At 42.4% G+C, this 27,255-nt stretch overlaps 1 protein-coding gene across 5 annotated transcripts in view; it reads left to right on the top strand.

Moving 5' to 3' along the window:
* Window positions 1-27,255, top strand: part of LOC119901847 (receptor-type tyrosine-protein phosphatase F) — a 166,176-nt gene that overhangs the window by 125,095 nt on the left and 13,826 nt on the right. For 3 of the 5 annotated variants that reach the window (XM_038717566.1, XM_038717565.1, XM_038717567.1), the window contains 9 exons: window positions 802-880; window positions 2,067-2,291; window positions 8,921-9,075; window positions 12,829-12,941; window positions 15,553-15,585; window positions 16,960-17,057; window positions 20,340-20,463; window positions 21,490-21,665; window positions 26,749-26,868. In XM_038717566.1, the coding sequence (XP_038573494.1) occupies window positions 802-880; window positions 2,067-2,291; window positions 8,921-9,075; window positions 12,829-12,941; window positions 15,553-15,585; window positions 16,960-17,057; window positions 20,340-20,463; window positions 21,490-21,665; window positions 26,749-26,868 (1,123 nt within the window). The remainder of the gene's footprint in view (window positions 1-801; window positions 881-2,066; window positions 2,292-8,920; window positions 9,076-12,828; window positions 12,942-15,552; window positions 15,586-16,959; window positions 17,058-20,339; window positions 20,464-21,489; window positions 21,666-26,748; window positions 26,869-27,255) is intronic. The other 2 variants (XM_038717568.1, XM_038717569.1) reach the window with 1 other exon arrangement.

Consider the following 27,255-nt stretch of genomic DNA (forward strand, 5'->3'; position numbering starts at 1 on the left):
TCCAGCACAGACTGACAGGCAAAGAGCGCACGTGATTGGGCACTGGAGAGTCTGAGTTGTGTGTGTGCGGGTGAGAAGGTGGGGTGAGGAGTCTTGTTAGACATGTCTTCTCCCACTCCCAGACTTGACTGACTGTTGAATCACAGAATTGATGCCTGGAGAGAAGGGGAGAGAAGCAGCTGCTTTCGCTGTCAGCAGTAGCTGATTTTACAAGTGGTTGAATGCCGCAGTGGGGGAAAAACTTTGAGCTGAGAGAAGACACGAGAGAGACAGCAAGTGAGAGCCAGCACATAAATAAGCACAGACACAGATGTTTGTACATTGTGTACTCACAAGCACCATTCATTTTTTTACTCCTTAGTTTAACCCTAAACTCCTAAATGTCTTTCTAATGTCTTTTTTGTCCTTCTGTTTTTGGTCTTTATAATGATAGCAGTAAAAAAAAAAAAAAACAGACAAGTAGTCACATAGCTGGTCCTATTAACCTAAGGAATCCTATGGGGAAGTCTATTAGCCGATGGCTTCTCTCGCTGGGATAGTGTTTGTTCCATACTACATGGCAGATGTTCTTAGTGATTAGCCATTAATTGGAGAATGCAGTGCCAATCTGCTGGTGTTCGACCTTGGTGGGACCTGCTTGTGTACCACTCAAGTTTTGAATTCAGCCCAGCAAGTGTCACAGTGAAAGTGTGTCTCTCTAAATATTTTACTGTGTTATTAATGTGCTTTGGCCCACTTTGATCTCAGCGTGTATGTACTTCAGTAAGTCTGTCTTAACACAGGCTTTATTTCTCTTGGCAGGTGGTACTACATCGTGGTGGTGCCGGTGTCCCAGTCAACGCGGCGGTGGAAGAATCCAGACGAGATGGACCTGGACGAGGTGAGTGCCAGCCGGTTGCTGATTGGCTAATGTGCCAGGTCAGGGGTCAATCGTTAGCATATCCCTTTCCAACTGGGTAGGAAGTCAGTGGTTGGAGCTAATTAGCTCTACCCTTCTGGGCTCAGGCAGGGGGGGTGGCAGGGCAGAGAGATTTTAAACAATGACTCACTCGGGCAGGTGGGGAATGTCCTGATTGGATGCCAGGTCTGCAGACAGTACCCATCTGTTGAATCCAACAGTTTGTGCACAGAGTACTGTTGATCCAAATGTTAAGCAAGTAAACCTCCTTTATATATCACTTTCAAAACAGTAGTTCCAAATTACTGTTGTACCACCATATTTTACTTTGGAATCTTTATAGTCAGGGTTTGGCAACTCCAAACAAAGTTTTACATAAGGTGCTGAAGCGAGGATAAAGATTTATGACTGCTTTATTATGCTATTGAATAAAGGTCTTCCTTATCCACAAGAGATTTTAAGCTAAATGACATGCCTAAATATTAATAGCATCATTTTTAAGTAAACTGCGAGGCTCGTTGGTTTGAATCGCTATTGTTCAAGCTCCCTGAAGAAATAACAGAAGAGACCAAGAGCGGGAGAGAGATGGGACTCCCTGAGTCATTAAACACTGAGCAGGCCATTGTCTCCTCCCTCCGACATAATGATTTAATAAAGCTACATCTGGAGCAGCACATGAGACATCACTGACAGAAAACAAAATGCTGCTGAAAACACAATGCCGCAGTGCTGTATGCTCCTGCTCATTTATTAACCAAGCTGGCAGTCATGCTGAGATTGTGTGCTGGAGCAAGCGCTAATTGCTCACTTCGTAGCCTGGCTGCATTGTTTGCGAAGTTATATCACTGAGCAAAGGGCATTTTAGTTGTGTGGAATCATTATCTCTTATTTGGAGGCATGGTTAAAAAAACAGACCTGGACAGTTGCTTTATTGCACATAAATTACTTAAGATTTTTTTCACACCCAACCAACAAAGATTAGTTTTTTGCCCACAGTCGCATTGATGAGAATTTAGCCTTTGACCTCCATGTTACAGTATGATGAAGTAAATTTAGGCTCTTTACTAATGAGAAATGTATTTTTTCCGATTAGAGGTCAGGATCCTACTCACTTTGACTCTTCGTAGCCAGTCTTGACCTTAACCTTTGCTCTCTATGTTTTCCACAGTTGCTCAAGTCAAGTGAAGGCCCTGTCCTGAGGCGCAGACGTCACCTGGATCCCTCCAAGCCTTACATCGCTGCCAAATTGGCCTCACTGCCGACCACCTTCACAGTGGGTGATGAGAAGAGGTACAACGGCTTCTACAACAAGCCCCTGACCAGTCCGCAGGAGTATCTCTGCTTTGTCCTGGCCGTGCTTCGATATGAAGGGACAGACACCGCTGCTAATTATGTAAGAAACACACACGCAGATACACACACATTTAGTAAAACTTCCACCCTACTGATCAAGGACATACAATCATTCTCAACAGCAAAAGTCATAGTATTTTTAATTTTTTTGGATTTCTAAGTGACGGCCCCTATGGTCTGGATTGATTAAAACCTAAGCCTGTTCTTTATATTTGGACATGTCTCACCTTTTCTTTTTTTGGACAACCAGTTTAAGTTTATCACCTATCCTAAGGCTCTATCATCCTTTCCAAAATTACAGTGGCAAGCCAAATTGTTGTTGTTTTTACTGCCACTTCCCCTTTAATGCAGCCGGCTCTAAAAGTCATTGCAGCCTGTCCTGATGACTCCCTTATCAGTCGACAATGACATCAGAGATCCAGCTTTGCCTTTTCCGCAGCCAGCAGGGCCCCGGGCAGATCTCTTGACAGTGCTTATACAAGACTCTCGGCTTTCTAAGTGGAGGCCCCATGCACTCGTCAAACAGCACTAACACAGAAGCCCAGCTCACCATGGGATGGTCTGGAGTAAACTTCACTGCAGGAAGAATGAGAGACCGCGATTGCTCTGGGCTCTTCCACTACACGGGACATGCATATTTAGTAGCTGGGCCCTTGGCGACCACAGAGGGAGAGAGAGAGCGAGTGCTCCATGTACGAAACCGAATCCCAGACTTTTCACCTATTTCTATATCTTCTCTCTGTCCTCCCAGCTCTTTTTCTTTTGCTCACTCCCTGCTTCCCTGTGTCTCTCTCCCTCTCTCCGTCTTTTTCAACCATGAAGAGAGTAGAGGAGATTGATTAGTGCGGCTGGAGTTAAGAGGGAGACGAGAGGCCTGGTCACAGGGCCTAGGGAGTCTGTAAAGCAGGCCTGATGCCTGATTCCCTTGAAATGCTGCTTTAAATGTCCCTAAAGCCCCCCCCCACCCCCCACCCCCCACCCCCCCATAATCCCCCACTTCTTTGCTCTGACAAGGGGAGGGTGGTGCGAAGCAGGCTATAGTGGGCAGCCATGATACACTTGACTTCAAAGGAGATGCTTAAACCCCATCGCTGCACAACACTCTCTCTGCACCTGCCAGATACACCAGGTTGGATCTGTGGCGCTCAGTTCTTGTCTTTTTCTGTGTACTCCCCCTCCTAAAACTATGTTAAACCCTCATACCTGTAAACTTAATGGCTTGAATTAATCAGGCTTCACTCACAGAGTCAATCAGTGTTTACTTTTACCTCAGAAACTTGGTAATTAACGTTTTTCTGCAACATGACACTTAATGACACCTGATTTCCTTAAGTGGAGTAAAGGTTTGCAGGTTTGCTATATTGCTGGAGAAACCTTTTTGTGACCATTTATTCACTCAAACAGTTTTATAACAGGATTTTTACAGGTGCACATGTGCAAGACTAAGACTTTAGACAGAGAAGGTATCCCTGTGACAGGGATCAAAGGAAAGATCATGCAGTACATTCTTGTACCCAAAATAATTATATCCCAAGTCAGACACTGAAACTGAAGCAAAAGTCTAAATAAGTTGGCATGCATAGCTGAGCAGTAGATTTTAAAAAATCAGACACGTGCACACATAGAAACTAAAAACTCTCAGTTTCTTACTACAGAGCCTGTCCTCTCACTGAACCACGAGTCCAAAGTCCCCAGAAAAAAAAAACCTCTTCAGGCTGTAACATTGTACTGTGTTACAAGTTCACTCAAAATATGCCACCCTTGGTTGAAAAAGGACAGTAGCAGATAGGAAATAAATTCAATAACTGACTTGCTCCATATGAGAAACACAGGATTTGCAGTGAAAAGATTACTGCAGTGCATATAAACACCTTGATTTACTAATTTCTCCCAGTAACCTGGTTTCTTTGTATGCAGTAACACTGAATTCTGAGATGGTGACTACAGGCAGGCTGTCATTGATCGCCGCACATATCCCCTAACAGCACTCTTTGGGAAACTCAGATACCGCAGCAGTGTTTGTTTTTGTCACCCCCAACGCAGCACTTGCAAACGTTTATTACCAAACAAACGGATACAGAAGGTAAAGCGCTCAGCGAGTTTGAGCAGTTTGCAGAAGCTGCCTCGAGCAGGATCTTCACCAGACCCAGGAGAATAAGACAACAAGTACAGGAGTAAATAACTTGTGTCTTTACTACACTTCCTCGCCACCACCCAAACTCCCCCAGCGTAGATCAAACAGGACCGCCAGGGTTTAATAAGCCCTCGTATATCAATGGCCACAAGCAGCCAGCAGTGGTTGGAGGGAAGAAGAGAAGGAAAAAAGGCAAAGGGGGATGAGAGAGAGAAAGAAGAAGAGAGTGTGCCTTCATGTCTCCCCAGCACCCAAGGCTGATAAACAAGCCGGGGGAAGTGTGAAATGGGATGATAGATGCTGGGTGTGTATAAACAGTATCATTTAATGTGAGAAGAGAGGGAGGGAGGGAGGGAGGTAGCATGAAATAATGTGTGATGTGGGGGGGGGGCTAGGAAACGAGGAAAGCCAAATTTTTGTCTTGTGTCCCGTCCAGCCTGTGAAGCTCGCATGTGAGGAAGTGAACTGGTGGAAGAGGAGGAGTCTGTGCTAATGTGTGTTTTTCTTTTGATAAGAGAGAGGTGAGCTTGTGGCACAGAGAGAAACCAAAACAGAGAGTGTTCAAATGTGTTAAGCACAGTTTTCTGTTTGCAGTGCTATCCAAGCATTTATATTCTACTCACTCTCAACAAGAATTGGCTTTGTAGCACTAATTCTGTTGGCGCTCTGGGCTCAAAACACCCTTAACATGGAAGACTGGCTTCTTTCGAAATTCAAAAGGCTTTGACAAACAATATCAAGAGAGAATTGTGAAAACAAGATGTTTTTTTTTCTAGCAGAGTATAAGCAAATTCAAGGCCAACTTTTTACCAAGGGTGGTAGGAATATACAGTAGGCATCATCGGTAGGATTCTTTGTTGAACTGTACTATACCACTTCTGCTCCTAGTGGCGTCTCCCTCTAGCAATGCCTCCAGATATCTGGATGCTTGGTATTCAGACAGATAGAGAGGGAAACGTGCAGTTTCTGGTGCAGAATGGGAAAGAAGGCATGTGAGGGAATAATGGAGTGGAGGAAAAAAAAGTATGAAGGGAGAAGGGTCATCATACAGCTAGACCCCGAAGCCATATTTCTGTTCTTCATAGATATATGTGTGCTTTTATTCATTTATTTGACAGGGTTGATACACATAGCATATGCATTGTGTAGTGTTACATGTAAATAAAATGCAAGCAGTGCAGTATATACAAGACTTCTAGCTGTAGCTAATTTGCAGTCCTTGTCCCTGGTTAGTCTTTTAAGGAATGAAACCCATAATAAAACACTCATCATAGAGACACACAAGAAAACAAAAATAGACAAACAATCATAAAGGCATACTTTACCTCTCACTTTTAGTACCTCAATTTTTTTCCATCTCTAATATGTCTTTCTCTTGCCTTCCTTCTCCCTCCTTCTCGCTGTCTCTCCCTGTGTCATACAACAATGAGGAGAGTGTGGGCTCCTCAGCCTCCCTGGGCAGGCAGAGCGAGCGGCATATACATAATGGGCGTCTTTGCATGTTTGTTTGTTGTCTGGCACACACCCCTGCGGCTCATTTAAGCCACTTTGGAGAGACGTGGAGCTAGTGGGGTCAAAGCCGAGTTGAAACAAATGTGCCTGTGCTGCGCATAGTGGATTTTGCACTCAGGGGATGGCGGAGCAGCGGCTGACTGGGGAAGTTGTGTAGCCCACGGGCCAGATAGCAGACTCGATATACTGCTACTACCATAGCACCTCTGCCTGAGTCTTTCTCTCTCTGTCTCCTCGCTCTCTGCCATCTCTCATCACCCACTCTTTCTCTCTTGTTGTCTTACACCATCTCAGACAAACACTTACAATCATACACACACACACACACACACACTCTCTCAGCGGCTGCGACCTAGACAAATACGCACACACACTTGTGGAGGCTCAGAGGAGCTTTAGAAAAGGCTGTGAAAAACTGACGGATGCTCACACATGCTCTTACACATTTTCTACAGTCTTTACACACAATCATACACTTTCTCTTTCTCTGGCTAACAGATGCACACACATATCGACATCCACATATACTCTCCTGTGTCTCTTGTCAGTATGGATGGGGTTTGATAGAATTTTATCAAAATTTAATCCAATATCAAATCCTCTCTGAATTCGATCCCATTCCGAATCTATTTCGGTTGGGCTTTTACCATTTTTAAGCAACTTATGTTATAAGTAACTCAAAACCAAAGATTCAGCTGAGATCTGTATTCACTTTTTGTTGACTGAGAAGGCACTTCAGTTTTGAGTGGCAGCTTAATTACCATTCACAACTTGTCTGCACAACCTGAACATGATTTTGGAGCAGTATACAGTGTGAAATGGTGATTAAATATTTATCTGACACAGAAATAACCAGTGTAGCCTACTTGGTACAATTTTGGCTTTAATGCACATTTCTTATGTAATGTAATTAGCTACTGTTGTGATAATTCTATTAAAATGCAAAGCCTGCTACCTGAAAATTATATACATTGGTCAAACATATCCTTAATAAAAAAGGATTGTAAGTAAAAGGTTTGAGATTAATTAGTTTTTGAGCTTGGCAAATCCAAGTATTATATAAGCATGGAGCTGACCCTACATTTCAACGTACACAAACCCACCCATGTTCATACTGTACACGTACATTCACACTGATTCAGAGTGGTAAGAGATACACATACACATATATTTACTTTTATGTCTCTCACTGTCTCTGACTCACACATTCCTTCATTGCACCATTGCTCCATTGTGATACCACTCTGCGAGGGCAGAGGCATTAGGAGCTGCGTGACTGAGCTTTTATCAGATATTATTGCCGTTCAAATGGATGATGCCAGTACTTTGGCGTGACCAACAGACAAAAAGTCCTCTCTTTTTGTTCACCACTCTCCTCTCCTCTTGCTCTTCCTCCCTTATCTGTCTCTGAAAGCACAGCTGCAGTCATTTGTTACACCATGAGAAGGGAAAAAAAAGAGAAAATTTTTCCCAGGATTCCCTGCAGGGCCACATCCTACAGACTTATTTGGGACCTGCCGAAGAAACAGGAAGCCTTGTGGTGTTGTCACATCAGCAGTGTCCCACCGCTGTGTCATTTCTCTTTGTTCTATAGATAATAGGTTCCTCCCACAGGCACACAGAACGGGAGAGAACCAGTCTTATGTGCCTGTAGTGTATCTGTGTGTGGAAAAGACACACAGATATCGCTGTAATCATATTATAATATTATTATTCATATTACTGCTGAAAATGTGAATCTTTTTACTTACTTACCTGAGTTATCATGTGTCTGTGCCTAATATCAGAGCACGCTGGTTTGCACATACACGATTGAGACATGCTGTAACACTCATGCACACCCATACTGTACATTTTTCCGGCAGTTGCCCAAGAGAAGGAGAGATAACAGAACTATATGACATAGCACAGAACTCTTTGAGCTCATCTCAGCTTATCTTTCCAATTAATATCTGCCTGTGTGCCGAAGAGCAGGCTGCTGTGCGGCTAATGATCCGGATTACTGCTGCCTGCCGCCCCGCCACTCCTGCTGCATGCTGGGAGCCCAATTCCCTTCGAGGGCTGCGATCTGTCACCCATGCCCCTCCTCACACCCCCCCTCCCTCTCCGACCTGCCTCTCCCGTCGCCGTTCAATAAGAGGCACGCTGAGCTCTAATGACAGATGCCTCGCACCTCCCTCTTTCTCTTTCTCATCTGTCACCTTGCTCTCCTGCAGTTGGACTCCCTCCTCTTTCAGACACTTTTTTTAAACATCATACTGCGTCGCCTCGTGCACCCACTCCTCAGACACACACTCACCCACTCCTCCCTCCCCTCTGTCATTTGAAGACGAAGGAGCGGAGAGACGTCTCATTTACAACCAAGGTGGAAACGCACCCTCACCGTCACCTCCTCCTCCTCTTCCGTCACGGTGTGAACACTAATGAAGAAGAGATGAGTCCTCTCCTGTGCCCCCATTTATCTCAGTGGCCAAGGGACATACACACTCCTCCCTGCCTCTCTATCTCTGCTTCTCTCACTCTCCCGTCTCTGTCACCATCTCTAACATGATGCAATGCTTTCATATAAACATTATAATAACTTTAATAACCAAGATGGTGATGGTGAAAGAGTCATATGATTCAGATCGATAACTTTATGGCTTGTTCTGCTGCATGCTTGAACCATGGCCTATTATTGGCATGAAATAACCTGGTTCTCAGGGTGGCAGAAAAAAGAAATCTGCAGTATTATATTTTGATTGCCTTTCCTTACAAAGGTAGATTTAGCTAACCCTATACATATTCTTAGTATATTATTAAAATATTATATAATAAATTGTCTCTCATTGTTTGCCTTTTTTCTATGATCCTTAGTATAATCAAAATAGGAGATTTCTTACAATAATAACCGCCTGTAGTTCTTCCCCTTTACTAGTAAACTTTGTAAAAACCAATAAAAAAGGCATGAAAAAAATATAAAAAATATTCAAATGACCTTTCAAATGACACCTGCGTTTTCTCTCTTTTCTTTTCCCTTACAGATGACATTTTCAGCCAGTCCATACTCAGACCCAATCCAGGTCAGGACAAGTATGCCTCAGGGGATGGAGCAACCCGAAATGTTGTGGGTCATGGGCCCAGTGTTGGCTGTGGTCCTCATCATCATCATCGTCATTGCCATCCTGCTTTTTAAGAAGTAAGAGGCTGTGCTTAGTCATTTCTTCTCTGTTTGTGTGAGGTTGAACTGCAGTGACACTTTTGATTGTAGGTTTCTTTTGGTTGCATCAGGAAGGGTAAAGAGACATGATCCCCATTGGCACTTGCACCAGGCTGCTCACACACCAAACTGTAACATCCATTTTCCTTACCATAATATACAGTGTAACAAGAAAAGGAACCAAAGGCGGACTGATTTGTCTTTCAGAAAATCCTCATTTCTCCTCAAAAGAATTGGGCCCAGTTGGCCGTCTTTAATAGTACTATGTGAAGTGTCAGTTGAAATGGCAGCTGACATTGCCTCCCTAATGAAAAGCACAGCTTGGCTGTCAAAAATCCTTACTTATGAGTGAGAAATGTGTTTTGGCCAACACCATTGGTCATTTCAAATAAGAAACAGAAGGCTGCAACAGAGGGCTTAACTAAAAGCTCAATCAGTATCTCTTAAAAGCACTTCAACTGCCCTTGTGCAGCACCCCGTGGATATACACAGGCCAACATGGTGCAGGAAGTACAGGTAATGGATAGTGATACTAGTACTGAAACAATTAGTCTGTTAGCTGGTTAGCAACTATTTTCATTATCTATTAATAGTTTTATTTAAAAAAACAAGTGTCACCTTGGGCTCGTGGAAACAGTGATGAGCATTTTTTATAATTTTATATTCCAAATGATTAATCAGTTAATCATATATACAATTAACAGATTAATTATTATTTTTTGACAGTCAAATCCGAAAAATATAATTTTACATTATTATTCTAATATGAAAGACCAAGAAAAGCAGGCAACTCTCCCATGGAACTGTCAATTGTGTGGCATTATCCTACAATTGATCAGTTATGAAAATAGTCAATTTTCTGTCCATTGACGTAATAATTAATCAACTAATTGTTGCCGCTCTATAAAATAATCATATCAATCCCCAGGTATAGTCAGGGTGTCATTAGGCTTATTATTATTAAACAATGATTTGTATTTTTACAGTAGGCATGAATAATGTGGTTAAATACCATTTAAATGGGAATCTATTTCCTACAAGCCATTATTTGCCTCACTTGGCCTCTTCCTGATTATGTCCCACCTCCCTATCTTCTCCTGATGGCTCCATAACAAATTCTCCATTTCATATCATACCTATTCTCCAACCTGCCATCCACAGCCTCGCAGACTGTTGTGCGGCTGCCGTCTCCAGCAGACTCAGAAAGGGGCCGGTTAATAATAGGCCTTGAGACAGCTCACTGCTGAGTAGCACATCCTCTGTCTGGAAGCCCTTTCTCTATGTAGACACAGATGGACAGGAGGGACTGTGGGGAGGTGGCTATGTACCCTTTTCACTGTGGACTGGCAATAAATGTGCAAAGGAAAAATCACACCCTAGCTCGGGTTGTTAGTGCTACCTGCATATTCGCCAAGACCAACACCAACAGTGAACAATGATGAGGTTATTCTCAAAAGTCTCCAGCGAGTGTTAAGATAGCTCTTTATACTGTGCTTTTAAGATGTGGTTTACATTTTTTGGGAGGACTGGATTTAGCTCTCTGAAAATAGTACAGTTAGAACAGACTTTGAGTTAGGACATTATAGGTCCTAATGGATAATAATTACCTATTAACCCCACCTTCTTTTTACCCCCTGTGAATGCAGCAAACAGGAAAGGTGGGTATTATCACTGTTATACCAGTCACGACTTCATCTCCCTTCCCTTTCATCTGTGTTGTGAAATCGGTTGTATTCATCAGCTCTTTAGGGTTGCAGGGGCAGCTTCCTCTTTACTCCAGTCGACATTACACTATAAAATCCACTCAAAAAGAAATAAAAGGAAACATCTTTAAATTGGTGTGTCTAATCTGATTTGTTCAGTTTTACATTATTTACACGACAGGAGACAGCAGACTCTGCAGCCCTTGATAGCTTGGGTCAAAGGAACCCTGAGGTCACATCTGTGAACCAATGCATGTTCCACATCTAGTGCCAGTGTCCCTCCTCAGATCATCCTGTCTGCCATGGTTTGTCTCCGTGCTGTGTTTCATTATCCAGCCAGTGTCAGCGCGGCCCTTCAGGATTGGCCCCATCTGAATATGCCAAGGCATCACCTGCTGGTGAAAGGACCATTGTGAAGTAAATGCCAGACAGGGAAACTGCTGAAAGAGAAATGTTCCCATCTTTTAAGCTGACATTTTCCACAGAGACCCATTTCTCCACTTTTAGCCCCCCTCCCCCTGCTTCCTCGTGGCAGGAGTCTCAACAAAGAGCCCTGTTCTACCCTCATTAAGTGCACCCTATGCTGCACACACACTCATACACTCACGCTTACATTCTCACACATCTTAACCCTCACTTTGAGCCTGAGATGAATAACCCCATTGAGATTGCTGCCATGTTTACTTTAGCCCTGCACTAAAGTGTCATGTAGATTGGCATCTGATTGGATCAGAGGGAGACATGAGAGGTGTGGAGAACAGGCCAACTTTTTCACCCCCTACCCCCGCCCAGCCCAGACCAGACCAGCCCAGCCCAGCACAGCACAGCACAAGTAGCAGCCTCTGGGAAAACCGGATACTGTTTGGCTCAGCTCTTGGGTAGAGAGGAAAAGATGCTTGTCATAGATTAGCCGTCACGCTGCTAGCATTGGCTTAAGCCCCTGCAGCATAAGATAACAGGTGGTGGTGAGGCCCAAGCCCCAGCAGCTGAGGTGGACAGGGTTATGGCTGTGTGTGCACCACCAGCTTTATGTATTCTCACCACGCCGGGCTTCAACAGAAGGCCCTGCTCCTGCCTAAAACCCACGCTTGCCACTTGCAAATGGAGTGCAATGAGATGTGAAATTTCCACAGGGCGCCCTGATGCTTCCTTCCGCCCATTTCCATTTGAAGTCAGAAGGCTTGTGAATCTGCAGCTGTATCTCTGTGAGTGTGTGTAGTTGTGAAAGTGAGTGAGGTGGGAAAGCATGCATCTGGGTGCCTGTTTGTGCGTGTATGTCAACATATGCTGGCTGTCTGAACATTAGAATACAGGCAGGCTGCGTTTACTATTCCTCTTTCCGCCTGATGGACAAAGCTACGGTCGACTGAGTTGAGCAAGTCCGAGCTGTGCTGGTGTGTTCTGCGCTATGCTAAACTCAGCTAGTCCAGGCCTGGCAGCGCAGGTGCTGCAGAACTGGTCTAATTACCCAGTGTTGTGCCACCCAGCTGATGAGCTAATTACAGCATCCGCCTGTTTTCCTCTCAATCTGGAAAGCCAGTAAACACAATGTGTTGTTAGCGCACACACACAGCAGTGAAAATCGTACATTTAAATCTATGCTACACAAACACTTGCGCTCATGTACATGTACCCACACAGCAGCTGTCACCTATCCAGCAGCAAACAAACCCAACCTAGCCCACTCCAGGAAAATGATGGCATTTCTTCAAACACATTAAACTCCAGTTGGCAAACTAATGGGGGTAATGCCCTGGTACCTACTTTTCTCTTGAATTTCTGGTCCTCAGAACCAGTTTTGAGAACCATTAACTATGCCATTAGCCTCATTAAGTGTGCAACAGAGTGAAAGTGTGCATTTCCTTCTAACCATATAGAGGAAACATTGATGTCATTCTTAATCATCCTGTCATTTCCGCTTGCACTTAGCTTGAGGAATTGATGGCTACTTTAGCGCTCTCGTATTAAGCATGTAGGTGGTCTCTACTTGATGTGGTTAATGTCTTCTTGTCTGTTTCTGCCACCTCAGGAAGCGAGCATCACCCCTACCCAAAGATGAGCACTCAGGTGGAGTGAAAGACTCCCTGCTGGCCAACTCCTCCGACCCTGTGGAGATGAGAAGACTCAACTACCAGACCCCAGGTAATAAACAACTGTCTGACAATCATACATGTAGCTAGATAGATAAGATAAAGTTTGCTCTGCTTACCCACAGCAACTGCCCTTAATAAATTAACTTATGTTGCATTTGTGTCATATGTGATGGGTGGTAGAGATGGAAAAGTTTCCCATGACAACTTGATGGTTGTATGATTTCAGAGTTGGACGTGTGAGGATTAAAATACTGTGCAATGACAATATAACACCATGTCTATTAAATTTGGGTTCAATGACAATGAACGACAGACTTGAGACTAAAGATTTTTCATTGGTTTTCATCATTTCCCCTAGTCATAATTACGACTTGGATGTTGACAGGTACACTATTTACAAGTTGGAAACTCAAAGTCATGATATTTCTAATATGGCATGAATCAACCTCCTTTCATGGACCTCCTTAGTGGTAAACAGAGGAAGGTTTGTTGTATTGGGCAAGTTTGTAAAGCATTGCACCAATGTCTGTAGATTACTAAGTATGTACATTTTAATCAGGAAAAGAGTGCAGGTTCAGTCAACATTTTTTTCATAAAAAATTGTTAAAAATAAGTATATTGCTTCATTCCAAAATTAAAATCCTCCCTAAAATTCATTAGATGGTCCTATCTTCAATGCTGATGATATCCAATGATATCCAAATAGCCAAAGGTGACTTATACCTTTAATAGTGTTCCTTAATATCTTTTTTTATTTATCTTATCTTCAAGTATTTTTTCTCCCTCAAATGGTGGATAATGCATTGTGATTTTTTTTTTTTTTTTCAATTAAACTCTGAACAGCCTTTCCAGAACCAATCTTCTTCTGCAGTGAACGCCTGCCTCCCTGTTCTTTTAATGGATCTCTTTGTAGCTAGTGTAGCTGTATGAAATTCATGAGTCCTGCTTATTTTGTTATTTATCTTCAGGATGTAAAAATAACAATTTGTCAATGAGAGAAAATAAACAAATCATCTTTGCTGTCATGCCCACCTCTGTACGGTACCAGTGGAGTCAGGCCAAGTGAATTCAGATTCCATCCGCGTGCAGTGGAAGGGGGGGGGGTGTTCAGGGTGCCCGCCTCAGCATCAGCCTTCTTCCTTTTTCCTGCTGATCTCTTCCCTCCTCCCCCGGTCCTCTTTTCATTCCCCCTAGCTGGTAATGAGTCCTGCTGCCTCTGATGTCAAGGTGAGCCAGGCGAAGGGAACAATGGAGCTGAGAGAAAATGTCAGCTCCGGTGCATGCGCGTTTGTGCGTGTTTTCTGTGTGTGTGTGTGTGTGTGTGTGGATATGTGTAGCCCTTCTCACGGGTTATTAAAGATCCCATTCACCGTACACACACAGCCTTTTGAACCCCTGCAGAGGAATTAAGCAGTGCTACCTCTCCCGCTCCTCCCACTCCTCCTCTTTCCTCTTTTGTCTTCCATTTCTCCCTGTAGGGTAATCTCTCTCTCGTTCTCTCTCTCTCTGCCCCCCCCCCCCTTCTGTATGTCAACATTTATCTCCTTCTTTCTCTCTCTTTCCACCTCTGTGTTTTGCTTCAACAGTGGTGATTATCAAAAATCACCAAGGCTGCGTCTAGCTCATGAAAACGTTTGAGATTCCAAGGCCGAGTGAATATTGAACAGCCCATTCCTCTGTCCTCTGGCTCTTTCTCTCTTTGATTCGCCCACAGCTGGTGAACATTCCTGCTCTGATACTGATTGCAGCTCATGTCTCCAGCATGTTGGTTTGTCAAGTAGACCTTGACTGTACCTTTTGGCACTCCAGCAGCTGGCGTGTGGTTCGATCAGTAACTGACCTGGTTTATCCTTGGCAGACCTGGTTCAGATAGCATTTATAATACTTAACTGTCATCCATTTGTTTGACACTTTAGAGAAAGCATTATAATGCCATTTACAGGGTAGTGCAATTTACAGAAAATAGTCACAGACTCTCATATAACCGGGGGTTGTAGTTTTGGGCATCATTTTAGCTAATTGCTGATATCTGTGAAAATCAGTTTTAAAAAAGTCCAGTGGAGCACAGAATACAAGCAGTCAGATAGTGGTTTAAATAAACCCTCAGGTTAGCCAGACTTATTTGAAAGAGAAAACAGTCAAAAAGTCAAATGGTAAAATTATTACCCAAACTGTTCTAAACATCAATGTTTACAGACTGACTTCCTGGTTCAACTTCACCAACCATACTTACTCTTGGTGTTGTTATGCATGTACACAGTTTTCACTTGTTTACAACCTGTCTGACCCCAACATTTCATGTTCCCAGCTGGCAATGCTGGCATTACCAGTAACAAAAAATGATGGCCAAAACTGTAACACCCACGTTTTGATAAAATGAAAATTACCTTTGACACTTCAGATGTATGTGTAGTGCCCTTTACTCAGTTGTGCAGTTTACAATGAGCAGTCACAGGGGAGTATTTTAAAGTCAAGCTTTGTATGCACTTCTGTTTAACAACCTAGACTACACTACTTGAATTGTCCTGAGAGGGCAAACACCACCTGCTGCGCACTCCAACCAGCTTAAAAGGTTATTTGCGGATACTGGTCTGATCCTGAGCCATCTCCATTGATTGAGTGTTCTTCTTCCTCCCTCCTTCACTCTTCTCTCTCTACAGGTCCCAGCTCTCATCGCTGCCCCAACACTCCAAGTTAGTTTTCTCTCTCACCTACTGTGTATTTCCCACACATGCAGTTTCTCTTCCTCTCTCACTCGCTCCTGATTCCCATTCCCCGTTGCAATCCTGACAGACATCACAAGCCCACAAGCTTGTAGCCTCTGGCGCTCCAAGGATGCAGCAATGCCCTGTCTTGGCTGTGAACTTCCCACAACACCTTTTTGGTGCGGAGGCAGATGAATAGATGGTTTCATGGATAGTTGAGCAGTGTGGACAGTTACACTTGCCGTACATTAGCCCTGTTATCAATGGCGTCACTCTCCATTTACCCAACAACATGGCTGTAAAAGACCTGGCTGAACACGCACAAACACATACACACTGATGTGAATGTGCTCATAGGTCCCTCTGTGTGATAGGATTAAATTAGTATAATTGGTCAGGTTTCATCTTGTGCCGTGGCCATAGTTACCAGCCATTAGCCGTCAGCATTACAGCAATAATGAGTTTGCAACGGTCGCTCATCTGAAAGCATGACCCATGACCTTATAGATGCGCTCAACCAAAGGCACTAATGTTAATATTTATACCTCTTTAAAGTGTCTTTCTGACTTCAAGGCTATATGTAAGGTTAATGATGCTCCATGTATAACTTTAGAGCTTCTTCATGCGTCGCATACAGTTAACTTTTAACACATAAGGCAAGTTCCCAGCAATCCGTTTAAGCACAGAGCCTTGCCAAGTTCAGAGGCACAGGGGGAATTTGTGTCGGTAGATTAGCAATAAATCATCCAATAACCCGGCGATGAGAAATCTAGAGAACGGCAGGGGGGTTGTTTGAAATTAATCCAGCCCAAGCGCTCCAGGCTGGGCCGAAAGATAGTCTATTGTTGGGAAAGAGATTTTCAAAGAAATGAGTTTTGGCTGGTGACCAGTCAGTTTTTTTCCTATCTGGGAAGTGACAGTGTGACTGATTTGTAGAGACTTGTGGGTTCTTGCTCTGATCCCACCTCTGCCACCAATTGAGCGTTGTGGAGTCAGAGAGATGTCTGCCTCCTGCTTCCTTCCAGGAGCATGCTCACCCAGTCACTCATGTGCATCGCCGTGCCAGCCCCACCTCTGTCCTCCTCACTTAGCATGACGATATCACCAAATGTCACCAGCCTGTTTCAACGTGTGCGCTCTCTCTGTCCTCTCTCTTCTCTCCCTCTCTTCATGCATTGTTGAACAAAATGCACTCTGCTCACCGTTACACAGCCACCTCATGGTCCCACTGGCAGCCTCACTCACCCTGTGGTCGAAGTAGTGTTTGTATAAGTCCATGTGCATATCTGATGGAGGAACAGCCAGATCTCACACTCTTCTTTGTCTTCTCCTCTCTTCCTCTTCCTATTCTTCTTCTCCCAGGAATGAGGGAGCACCCGCCCATTCCTGTCATTGACCTTGCTGACCACATAGAGCGACTGAAGGCCAATGACAGCCTCCGCTTTTCCCAGGAGTATGAGGTGAGAAACATGTACTAAATACTGTATCAGTGTTTCCTTCTCTTTCAAGCATATAAATGTGTTTCTTTGTTATCTTGTCTGGGAAGAAGTTTTGTGTTTGTGCCTCTTTGATCCCATATACATGTATTCTAATGGATTATGGAAGACTTCTTTCACAGTCATTCTTCAGTCATTTTTATAACTCTATTACCAATCCCACCAGGAAACCAACACTTACATTAAATGCTGCGAGATGCTTTTTCACAAAACTAGCAGGTGGCGAGTTGCTTAAGCAATCTGGCTGCGTCTTGATGTTTCCCCTAAGAATGTTATTTTGCAGGCGGTCTCTGCGATGAAACTTGGTGAGGGATTATCTCTTGTCAGTGTTCTTCCTCCCCCCAAAAAAGGGAGCAAATTTGCATTTAAAGTGGCACGTAGTTGGTTTGGGGACGAAGCGAGGCCAGATGAAGAGGAGACGCATCCTTGAATACAGAAAAACAAGAGCTGTCTTTTATTTATTTGTTCTGATTGTTCGATCTGTTTTGTCTAATCCACTCTATTCCTCACATTGATGGATCCAACAAGGGTGTTGGAATGATTGTAGATCTTTCTTTTTTTTTTTTTTTTAGCTTCAACTAAAATGTTATTGCCTTGGTCTTGTTTGTGTGTGAACAGCATACGTTGCTACCGCATGAAATTTGCTGTGCAGTTTCACACTTCCGAGAGAAACACCAAATATATTTTGCGGACCTCATGACCTTTCCGCAAGAATCACCAGAAGCACAAACTTTAGCCAACATTTTGTAACTGTTCTGTTATCTGCCTTGTCCAGTGTTTACTGTGGAAATATCTATTTGAGGGGCTTATATAACCATTGTATCATCTACCCAGTAGTTTTGCTTTTTTTAAAACCGTATGGTGCTACATAAACACTATTCATTCAGATTTCATACATGATTTTTTTCTCAAGTGTAGTACATTAAAATTGTTTTATGATGGTATTGATTCAATTTCATGATCATTTTGGAGGATTTAGTTTGTGGAGCTGCTGAATTGTATTGCTTTAATAATAATATTTTGTCCATCCCCTTCATATCAATGACTAAAATATATAATAAAGTATGATGTTGTATGAAATCTGTAAGAAAAAGCCATTATAACGTATGACAAAATATAAATTCCATATCATTTTGGATGTAAATTTGTGCAATATATAATATAGTATATCATTTTAATGGATTTTTATCTGGTTCACTTAGAAATTCACAGATAACTGGGGAGATAATTAGGCCTTGGTAAAAATCTGCACTCAAGTAAGTACTTTATTGTGTTGCTCAGTGCCTCTCCAGCACATCGCCCTCCCGGCCTGTTGAGTTAGTGTAAACGAATCAAGCCAGAGAAGTGGCTTGTATGACTGCAGGCAACCAGCCCGGCCCCATTCCCTCCCCGCATCATTCCAAGCCAGGGAAGACCCCCTCCATGGCCCGGCAGATGGCCGCCCGTCTCTATGCCAGCCAAGGCGCTGTGGCAGAGCTCATGGCGCTTTGTCACAGTCACGTTCGCCGGCTGCTCCCATTGCGCCTTACCCCAAGGCACAGAATTTGTAGAGGCTTCACCACTTCCTCTCCCTGATGTTTTAGACGGCCTGACACTTCCTTTACCACCAACGCCAGTCCGCCTCACACTGAGCAATGAGCACACTGGGTAATGAGCAGAATTTGTCAATCAGGCATGTTGGAGCTCCCCCTGACAATCTTTTTATTGCAGGAAGCAATATCATGCCGCAGTCGTCATAGCATCATTATGTTCATTTGAAAGCATTTCCAATGTGTCAGTGAGAATACCTTGGGTGTTTGTTCTAACCTCTACCATCTCTACCTCACTTGTTTGCTAGTTGTCATCAGTCTAGTGTGCCCACTGTGTTCACTGAGCTCTCAAATGGATATGACATGTTTTGACTGCAAATGAAATCTTTTTCTTTGTACTGGCGGGCACGGACAGAGAAATTGGCAGTGCTGAGCTCTTCAGCAGCAATAGGCCTATACACATGACTCTCACTGCTTAGCAATTTGGAGCTCTAGTGGAAGATTTCTTACATATGAGCGCTCCACATTTTTCATATCTTGTTCAAAAACAAATTGGATGTACATGGCTTCTCTGGAAATAAACTTTGAGTCTAAAATAGCCTGTATATAACTTCCATAAGAGTGAAAACATAGTGAAAAGTTACTATTTGTCATAGGACAAAAATTGAGTTCATTGTTATAGAAGGGCAAACCTCGTCTGCCTTACATGTAGCTAAGCAAAACACCAGGAAATATCTTACCTTGCACCCTTTGTTTTATCCATTAGCCAATAAGTTTTGACATAAAATAACCTCTAATAATTAAATTAGTGGTAAAGCCACATTAAGTAAGTGAAGGAATTTTGAAGGTGTGACTCCTGCTGGATTTGTGAGGCGAAAGGTCTGGGGAACTAGTGGATATGGTTCCGGTGTGAGCTGAGGGGGATCGATACAGAATAACAAGAGACTCTGTGACATTATCGAGCCACAGGATGAGAGGCCGTCACATATCTCCCCAAATCAATATGTATGCAGTCTACTTTCGTCTTAGCCCGATAGACAAGTGACGTAAGAAGGAAATGGTTGGAAACAGTGAGAGGCTGAAAGGGAGAGGGTGAAACAAAAATCCAAGATAGGATATAGAAGATGAGAAAAGAAAGAAAGATAGAAAGACAGAGGATGTGAGGAATCATGGTTAACACAAGAAGTCATTCATGTGACTCAGAATTAGGTCATTCAAAAGGACCATCCTAAAGGGAGAGGATGAGTGTTTGTGGTTGCCTCTTCACCATCACCAAAGCAAGTGCCTTTTATCAGTATTTATGCTTCATAAGCATTGATGGTATGAAATGTTATACAATAATTAACCTGTTCATGGGCCAGAAGTAGTTGCATTATAGCCAGCATTATGGCGCTTCTACATGATAGCTTGAGTCTGCACAATCTCCTCCACAGTATAAAACCACTTACCTGTGGCTTTTCTAGCGACAAGGTGTTGGTATATGTTCCATTTAAAGGCTGTGTTGTCCACAGTGTACTGCGGTTGAATGGGTGACAGTAGGGTCATTTTGCTCTTTCCCCATACCCTCCTGTCTTGCTCCATTTTATCCATGTGACACTCATGTGGCTTCTTTTGTGCTTCTGTTTTCTTTTCTTTCTTTCTGTCTGTGTCTCTTTGTCTCTTATAATCACTCTCTTTCCATTTTTCTGTCTATTTTCTTTGCTGCCCTCTTTCACAGTCCATTGATCCTGGCCAGCAGTTTACCTGGGAGAACTCCAACATGGAAGTCAACAAGCCAAAGAATCGCTATGCAAACGTCATTGCCTATGACCACTCCAGAGTGGTACTCACCTCTGTTGATGGTAAGAGCTCATGTAACCACTTAACCCCTCAGATAGCCATTGACTGAGGCCACCATCGATTGAGACCTCCTTCACAAGTAGCAACAACATTTTGTATGCCTGCAGCTGCTGCTCTACAACAACTCCAGTTTTATCCACAAAGCACATGTGCCCTTTTTGCATCACTATAGACGCTTTCAACAGTAAAAACATAAACAAACGGTACTGCGCATGTGCCCAAACTTAACTTCCGGCAGACTTCCACAAGCAATCCATAACAAGTAAATAACCTTAGCTGCCAGTTGAAGAAAAGAAACGTTACTTGGCCAAACTGAAATGTGATAAGTTCACACTAGCAGACCCGTTGAACAAAAATTTACCGCAGTTTTTCCCCCAGAATGACAGCGTAACTGTGGCGACCACGGCGGGGGGGATCTCTGACATTGACGTTGGACGGATGTGTGCAGCGGTGTTCATAACACTAACCATTCAATACACAGACTGGTCCGCTGTCAATGTGTTTATGGGAGAGAGGGAGCGAGTGAGAGGAGGTGCTGAGCGAATATGCGCTGCGTGCATGCAATCAAATACAGGTTTTCCCATCTTAAATAGTAAAAACAAAATGGAAATCAATATGTGGCAGTCACAGCTGATAGTTAGATAGCTGTAGTGGGCCGCCACAAATAAATGAATGTATGGGAAACACTGTACTGGATATCACTCACCGTATTAGCCAGTAAACACAAACCCAGTGATAAACAAACAGAACGGAAGTTAATTGCGGGCTGGGCACCTTGGCAACACATCCGATGAAAGCGTCTATAGTGTGTTCATCATAAACACTGGAAACCACCATGCATGATAAGTGATAGACAGAGGCAGATAGCCTTTGTACCATGTGTGTGAATGTGCCCCAAATCGGCAAGAAGAAAATCAGTAAACGTATCATGCTTTGTGATTAAAATGTTTCAGATCCTGATCTGATCTCTGTTTCTGAAAAACCTTATTAGATCAAATAAACCTCCTTACTTCCTGTCTTTGTTACAGCCGTTCCAGGCAGTGACTACATCAATGCCAACTACATCGATGGCTACAGGAAGCAGAATGCCTACATCGCCACACAGGGGCCACTGCCAGAGACACTGAGTGACTTCTGGAGGATGGTGTGGGAGCAAAGATCCAGCACCATCGTCATGATGACCAGACTGGAAGAGAAGTCACGGGTAAGGAGAGACACTGTGTCATTTACTGTAAAACATAGAGAAATAAGGCAATCAATCACTGAGTTCATTCACTATGATGTATTTGATTCATGAACATGTGTACACTCAAATTCTTTATTACATACTAGTGCAGGGCAACAATTAAAATTTTTAATCGCGATTAATCGCATGATTTTCTTGCAATTAATCGCGATTAATCGCATTGTTACGCGCAAAATTGAATAATGAATTCTAAAGTAGTGTATTGCGCACTTGTAATTTAAATGTACTGCTATATACACAAAAGTGTAATAACATGTGGTTTGCCAGCAGTATTCCCTTTACACAGCAGCAATAAAATATTACCTAAACCTATACCTATAACCTAAACATTAATGTAATCAAATCAAATATTAAACCAAAGCTATTTGCCACTGCCAGGGCATTACCTTTTATCTAGCTTGTTAAAATAAGTTACCATCAGAAATGTCTACATTCAAACATCGGGATGGACAATGGGGGGGGTTTGAGTTGTTTGATAGGCTGCGTCATTAACAAGCTAGCGGCTGCCGTGATAACGGTTCGTGGGTGGAAAAATACGGAAAAGAGATGACAGTGTAGTCTGCTGAGCTGAAACCTCCCTCCGCTGCTTGTTTGGGTGGGTGATTTGCAGGCTGTGACCCATAGTTTGACTGTATGTGTATTCAGAGCCAGTGAGCAACGAACTTTCAAAATAATAATAATTATTAATTATTAATGGTAAGAGTTGCAAAATTTGGAGGAAAACAAATCACAAGTCGATAGTACTACGGCATACTATACAGTGTTTGAAATTTGAAACGTGGCCAGAAATTTAGTTTCCTGACACATATATGTATATATTAATGTAGTTCTAAAACCAAAGTAACATTACACCAAACAAAGCCTGAGGGCATATAGATGCCCGGTTCAACTTTAAAGCGGTATTTGTCAGCCTGATCAAAGTCACAAGGACTTCAAAGGATATTTTGGTTGTCTGCAGACAGTATCGCTTCATCTTGCTCTCTTCTCCCGAGTCCCCAGCAATCTCTGAAAACTCTGCATGAATTCCTTCCTGTTTGTGAAGTCGAATTGCACAAGAGCTTTTTAGGCAAGGCGAGTTTATTTGTGTAGCACATTTCAACAACAAGGCAATTCAGAGTGCTTTACATAAAACATAAAAGGCAAAATGTAAAAGCAACATAAGGCAATATAAAAAGACATTTAAATACAATTAAAAAGAGTTATATAGAAAATATAACAGGATAGTTACAGTGCTGTGTAACATAGAGTCAAAAGCCTCGGTTTGATTTAATAAAAGGCAGCGGCAGACGATGACAGCATGTGCAAAACTACTAAAAATAAGAAACACTTTCATCTTAATTATAAACATGTACATTACAGTTTTATTTTGATTTTCATAATAATGCAAAGTCTTTATTTTATTATTTATTACTAAGCAAGAGTTCAGTACTTGATTGCTACATGTTTATTTTTGCAACACCAAGCCAATGTTTCATAGACACTGAGTGCCTCATTTGTGTTGGCACTTCCTGAATTAGGCACTCAAAAGCCACAGCACTATAATGAAAACTCAAGTTGAAGTTAAGGGGATTGTCACCCAACAACACCCATGTGCTCCTAAAAATACATTCAAGCTAATAAAAGCAAAAAATGAGCACATGAGCAACTTGAGATTCAAAATTGGGATGGGTTTATTTAATTACCATCACAAAATCATGCCTATAAAGTCTTTGGAGGAACTAAATCAGCATGGAGCCCTGCCAGTATCTGGTGCTTTATTAGTGTGCATACGGTACCCTAATGAAAGAAAGTCCCCAGACTACGAACTGGAAGTAACAGGGATTGTAAATGAAAGAGTTCATTTCCAAAATCCTAGACATTGATTTTTTGAGGGGGGCGGGGTGCTGTAGCTCAGTTCATCATTCAGTATATATACTGAGTCTGTAAAACAGCAATTGTTTTGTCAAGACTTAAATTACTTACCATCCTTCAAAACGTACCATCATCTGTTTTAATTTTGAGCTATCGATGTAATCAATCATTTACTCAAATTGTGGCAACACTTTCTCTTTTTGGAACAGAGCTCATTTATTTGTACCTTGGAGAATATCTGCAGCACGGATATGTTTGATTACATGAATTTTAATACACGCTCAGTTGATCTCAGCGAGGATATACTCATCCTCAAAAATACCTTTCTGTATATTTAGTGTCTGAGTGGCAATTTCAGGACTCTGTGACAGATGACAATGATCTCCTGCTTTGATCTCAGAGTCACTGCCTCACATACGTACACAGGAAGAAAATAATGGAAACAACACAACAACATAAGGAACCTAAAGAGAAATGAAACTGCCTGTCAGCCTGTCCCCACCTCACACACACATCTGAGAATCAGTTGGCTTGCCAACACTATGGAGTGAGTTGTGGAGGACCAAACCAGCCTTCCACCAACGGCGATGGAAACATTTTTTGCCCACTTGTGTCAGGGTACCTTGAAATATTCAGGATAACATCATCAAATGGGGAAGAGTCCGCTTTGTGTAAATTCCAAACCAGCAGGGAGTGTTTAACTCCACTCAAAAAAGAGCAGAGAGTTTTTATCTGCATTGCTGACATTTATACTATTGGGAGACTTTTCCATAAACATTATATAATGTGCCAACAGCTCGAAGAACATTTTGGTGTTCAATTACTCTTCAAACAATGTTGTATATAAATCCCAATTACAACCTCCGCTATACAGAGAAGTAAATCTTTAGTTTAAGTATGTGTGTGATATAAATGTCTGTTGCAATTTTTAAATGACTTTTTCCAATTGAATATGAGTCAACTAACAGTTAATTCAATTGATTAAATTGCTTGTGCATCCGTCCTGAAAACAAGATTATTTGATATGTGGAACTGTCCTGAAAAATCCTATCAGACTGCAAACTGCGTCAGACAAACAGTGTTTACAAGTTGATAATGAATAGACATTTAATAAGACAAAACATTGCACAAAGCTGCCTTCACTGTGTAGACGAGGTGTTGCTACATTTTCAGGGATTCCTGTTATTTTGTCCACTCTCTTTACATAAATGCGCATTCTCTATTTGTCTATTTCTCTTTCACATACACAGACATACACATATGGTGAGTGACTCAACCTCCCACCACCCAGCCAGACTGATGTCTTATGCCAAACATGACAAATATGATGAGATTTGGCAGCAGGCAAATTTCAGCATTTCCTCTTGCTCTATCATTACCAGTTAAAACTCTAAAAGGTCAGGACTTGAAATGACACCAGAGGTATTACTCACTTGTGCGTGTGTGTGGTTGCATGTGTGACTAGATAAGAGGTATGTGTGTTCTCTGTAAAAGGCCAGGTGACGACATGTGAAAAGCAAGGTTCAAAGTAGAAGCAGATGATAGTGAAACCTGCAGTCTGTGTGTGTGTGTGTGTGTGTGTGTGTGTATCTTTTTATGTGTGTGTTTGCGAGGGAGAATATGCCACCCAACCCCAGACAGCACAGAGATATTCATTACAGTAGTGACTGCTAATCTATATGTTTGTACTGCTAGTGGTTCCTCATCACTCAGTTGAGTTTCTACTGCAAGGTCTACCTCTTCCTCTGAATGGGAGCTGTCACCCGGGGGAGGTGAAATGTGAGGGGGAGAATTTTAGCGCATTTCAGTTTGTCGATTTGTACCAGCTTGCTGAAACAGCCAAGGTGCTTCCAAATGTCAGCCTGGTGCTGCAGTAGCAATATGATTAGCTTACCCTCACCATATCTCTTCCTCTGATGTTATCCAAATCAATAGCGGCAAATCCTAGTCCCAGCAATTCTGACATTAAAACAGAGTTTGCATTTGCTCAGTTTCTATGTGTAAGAAATGAGTTGAACACACTTCTAGTATTACTGTGAAATGACCAACTTTACCCACACACATTTAAAATGTTTTGTTTTTTTCAGCCCACGCTATTATTCAGTGTCTTTGACTGACTGAAAATGTTTTTTTTCTTCTTATTAAAGACACTTTGTAGGTGGAGAAAATTGCTAGGGACTGAATCTGTCCCACATATTTAGACTACATGTCACAAGCTTTTCCAAACAAGATTTTAGTCTTGAAAATGTCCACAGAAAATCGACTAAACGTAGAAGCAAGACCAATCAAGCGGGCTATGCCAAGTGTTTAGATAATGATGTGACTCATCGCCTCTATAAACTCACAGACCTTTTGAACAACTATTAAATTAGGTGTTATAAAAAATCAAATTAAGCATGATTGTGCAACTGCATGGCCTATTTTTGACTCACATTATTCAGGACATATTTGCCCAACATTTCCATAACTGACGCCTCATTGCAGCCAAACTCCAGTGACAGCCAGTAGCTACTTTCATCAGTCTGATGAGGATGGGTTCATGTAAATGTTTGAGTGAAGAAGAGGACTGTTGACAATTTCTCAAGTCCTTTTTTTGTTTCAGTCTAATGCCAATTGAGCCTTGCCAGAGAGAAGGAGTAATATAAAAGTGTGGCAAAGGCCAGTCTCTCTCGTAGCTACACCTATTAAAGCAAAGCCACTCAGTGCCAGTGTTTGGAGAATCTTTGGCCTCATCCACAGTGAAGTTTGTTCTGTGCACATACGCAGCAAGGTGGCCAGTCCCTTTACGACAGGGGAAACAGGCTTTCAGACACATCTCTCTCCACAAATGTGCCAAAACCATACATTACAAAGGGTTGCAAACCATCCGGCAGTTAGCTAATTGAAAATGATCACAAGCTGGTAAAAGACAAAGTGGGCTTTTTAATGCCATTTTGAAGTCTGCTACAAATACAGACACACATGGACGCACATGCACGTACTTAGTTCACTTGTGTTAATTTTTTAGAAGATACAGGAGCTGACTCTGAGTCTTCGTTTTTAATTAGACAGTGGACAAAGCCTTTGATCTGACCTCTCTAATCTTCCCTACTTGTTAATCAGTGTGGTCTTACAAGCCTCTCACCAGCCTTGTGGTGGATGTTAGCGGCAGTTCACTCCTGACAGTGTGCCCTTTCTGTTGCTCTGCCAGGTGAAGTGTGACCAGTACTGGCCGTCTCGAGGAACAGAGACGTATGGGATGATCCAGGTCACCATGCTGGACACTGTGGAATTGGCCACTTACAGTGTCCGTACTTTCGCCCTTTACAAGGTATAGTACTGCCCTTTTCATTTGCAGTTAACCATATAGTAGTGACATGCACACGAAGGACATGTTTCTAGCAGTTCATCGTTCGGTCACATTTTAAAATGTAATTTCTTATTTTTCTGAAGACAAATAAAGGCTATTACCATTGGAGTAGTTTTTTCACTGCTGTAATTGGTTTTCAACATCCAAGATTTGCCTCTTGTTCTTACTTAAAGATTTTGGTTTTTCACTTTGATTCATACACTTCAGTGCCATGATGATGTGACTGATGTTTCGTCCTTTATTTCTCCTCTGCCTGTTCTTTTTCCATTACTCACTTATAATTTCTAACATTATTATAATTCCTAATTAAATGCATATCTCCATCTGCAGCGGTTACTTGGTTTCAAT

This window comes from Micropterus salmoides, unplaced genomic scaffold (assembly GCF_014851395.1).
Source record: "Micropterus salmoides isolate LMB-PRFRI ecotype aquatic unplaced genomic scaffold, ASM1485139v1 Ms_hic_scaffold_14, whole genome shotgun sequence".
Taxonomy (NCBI): Eukaryota; Metazoa; Chordata; class Actinopteri; order Centrarchiformes; family Centrarchidae; genus Micropterus; species Micropterus salmoides.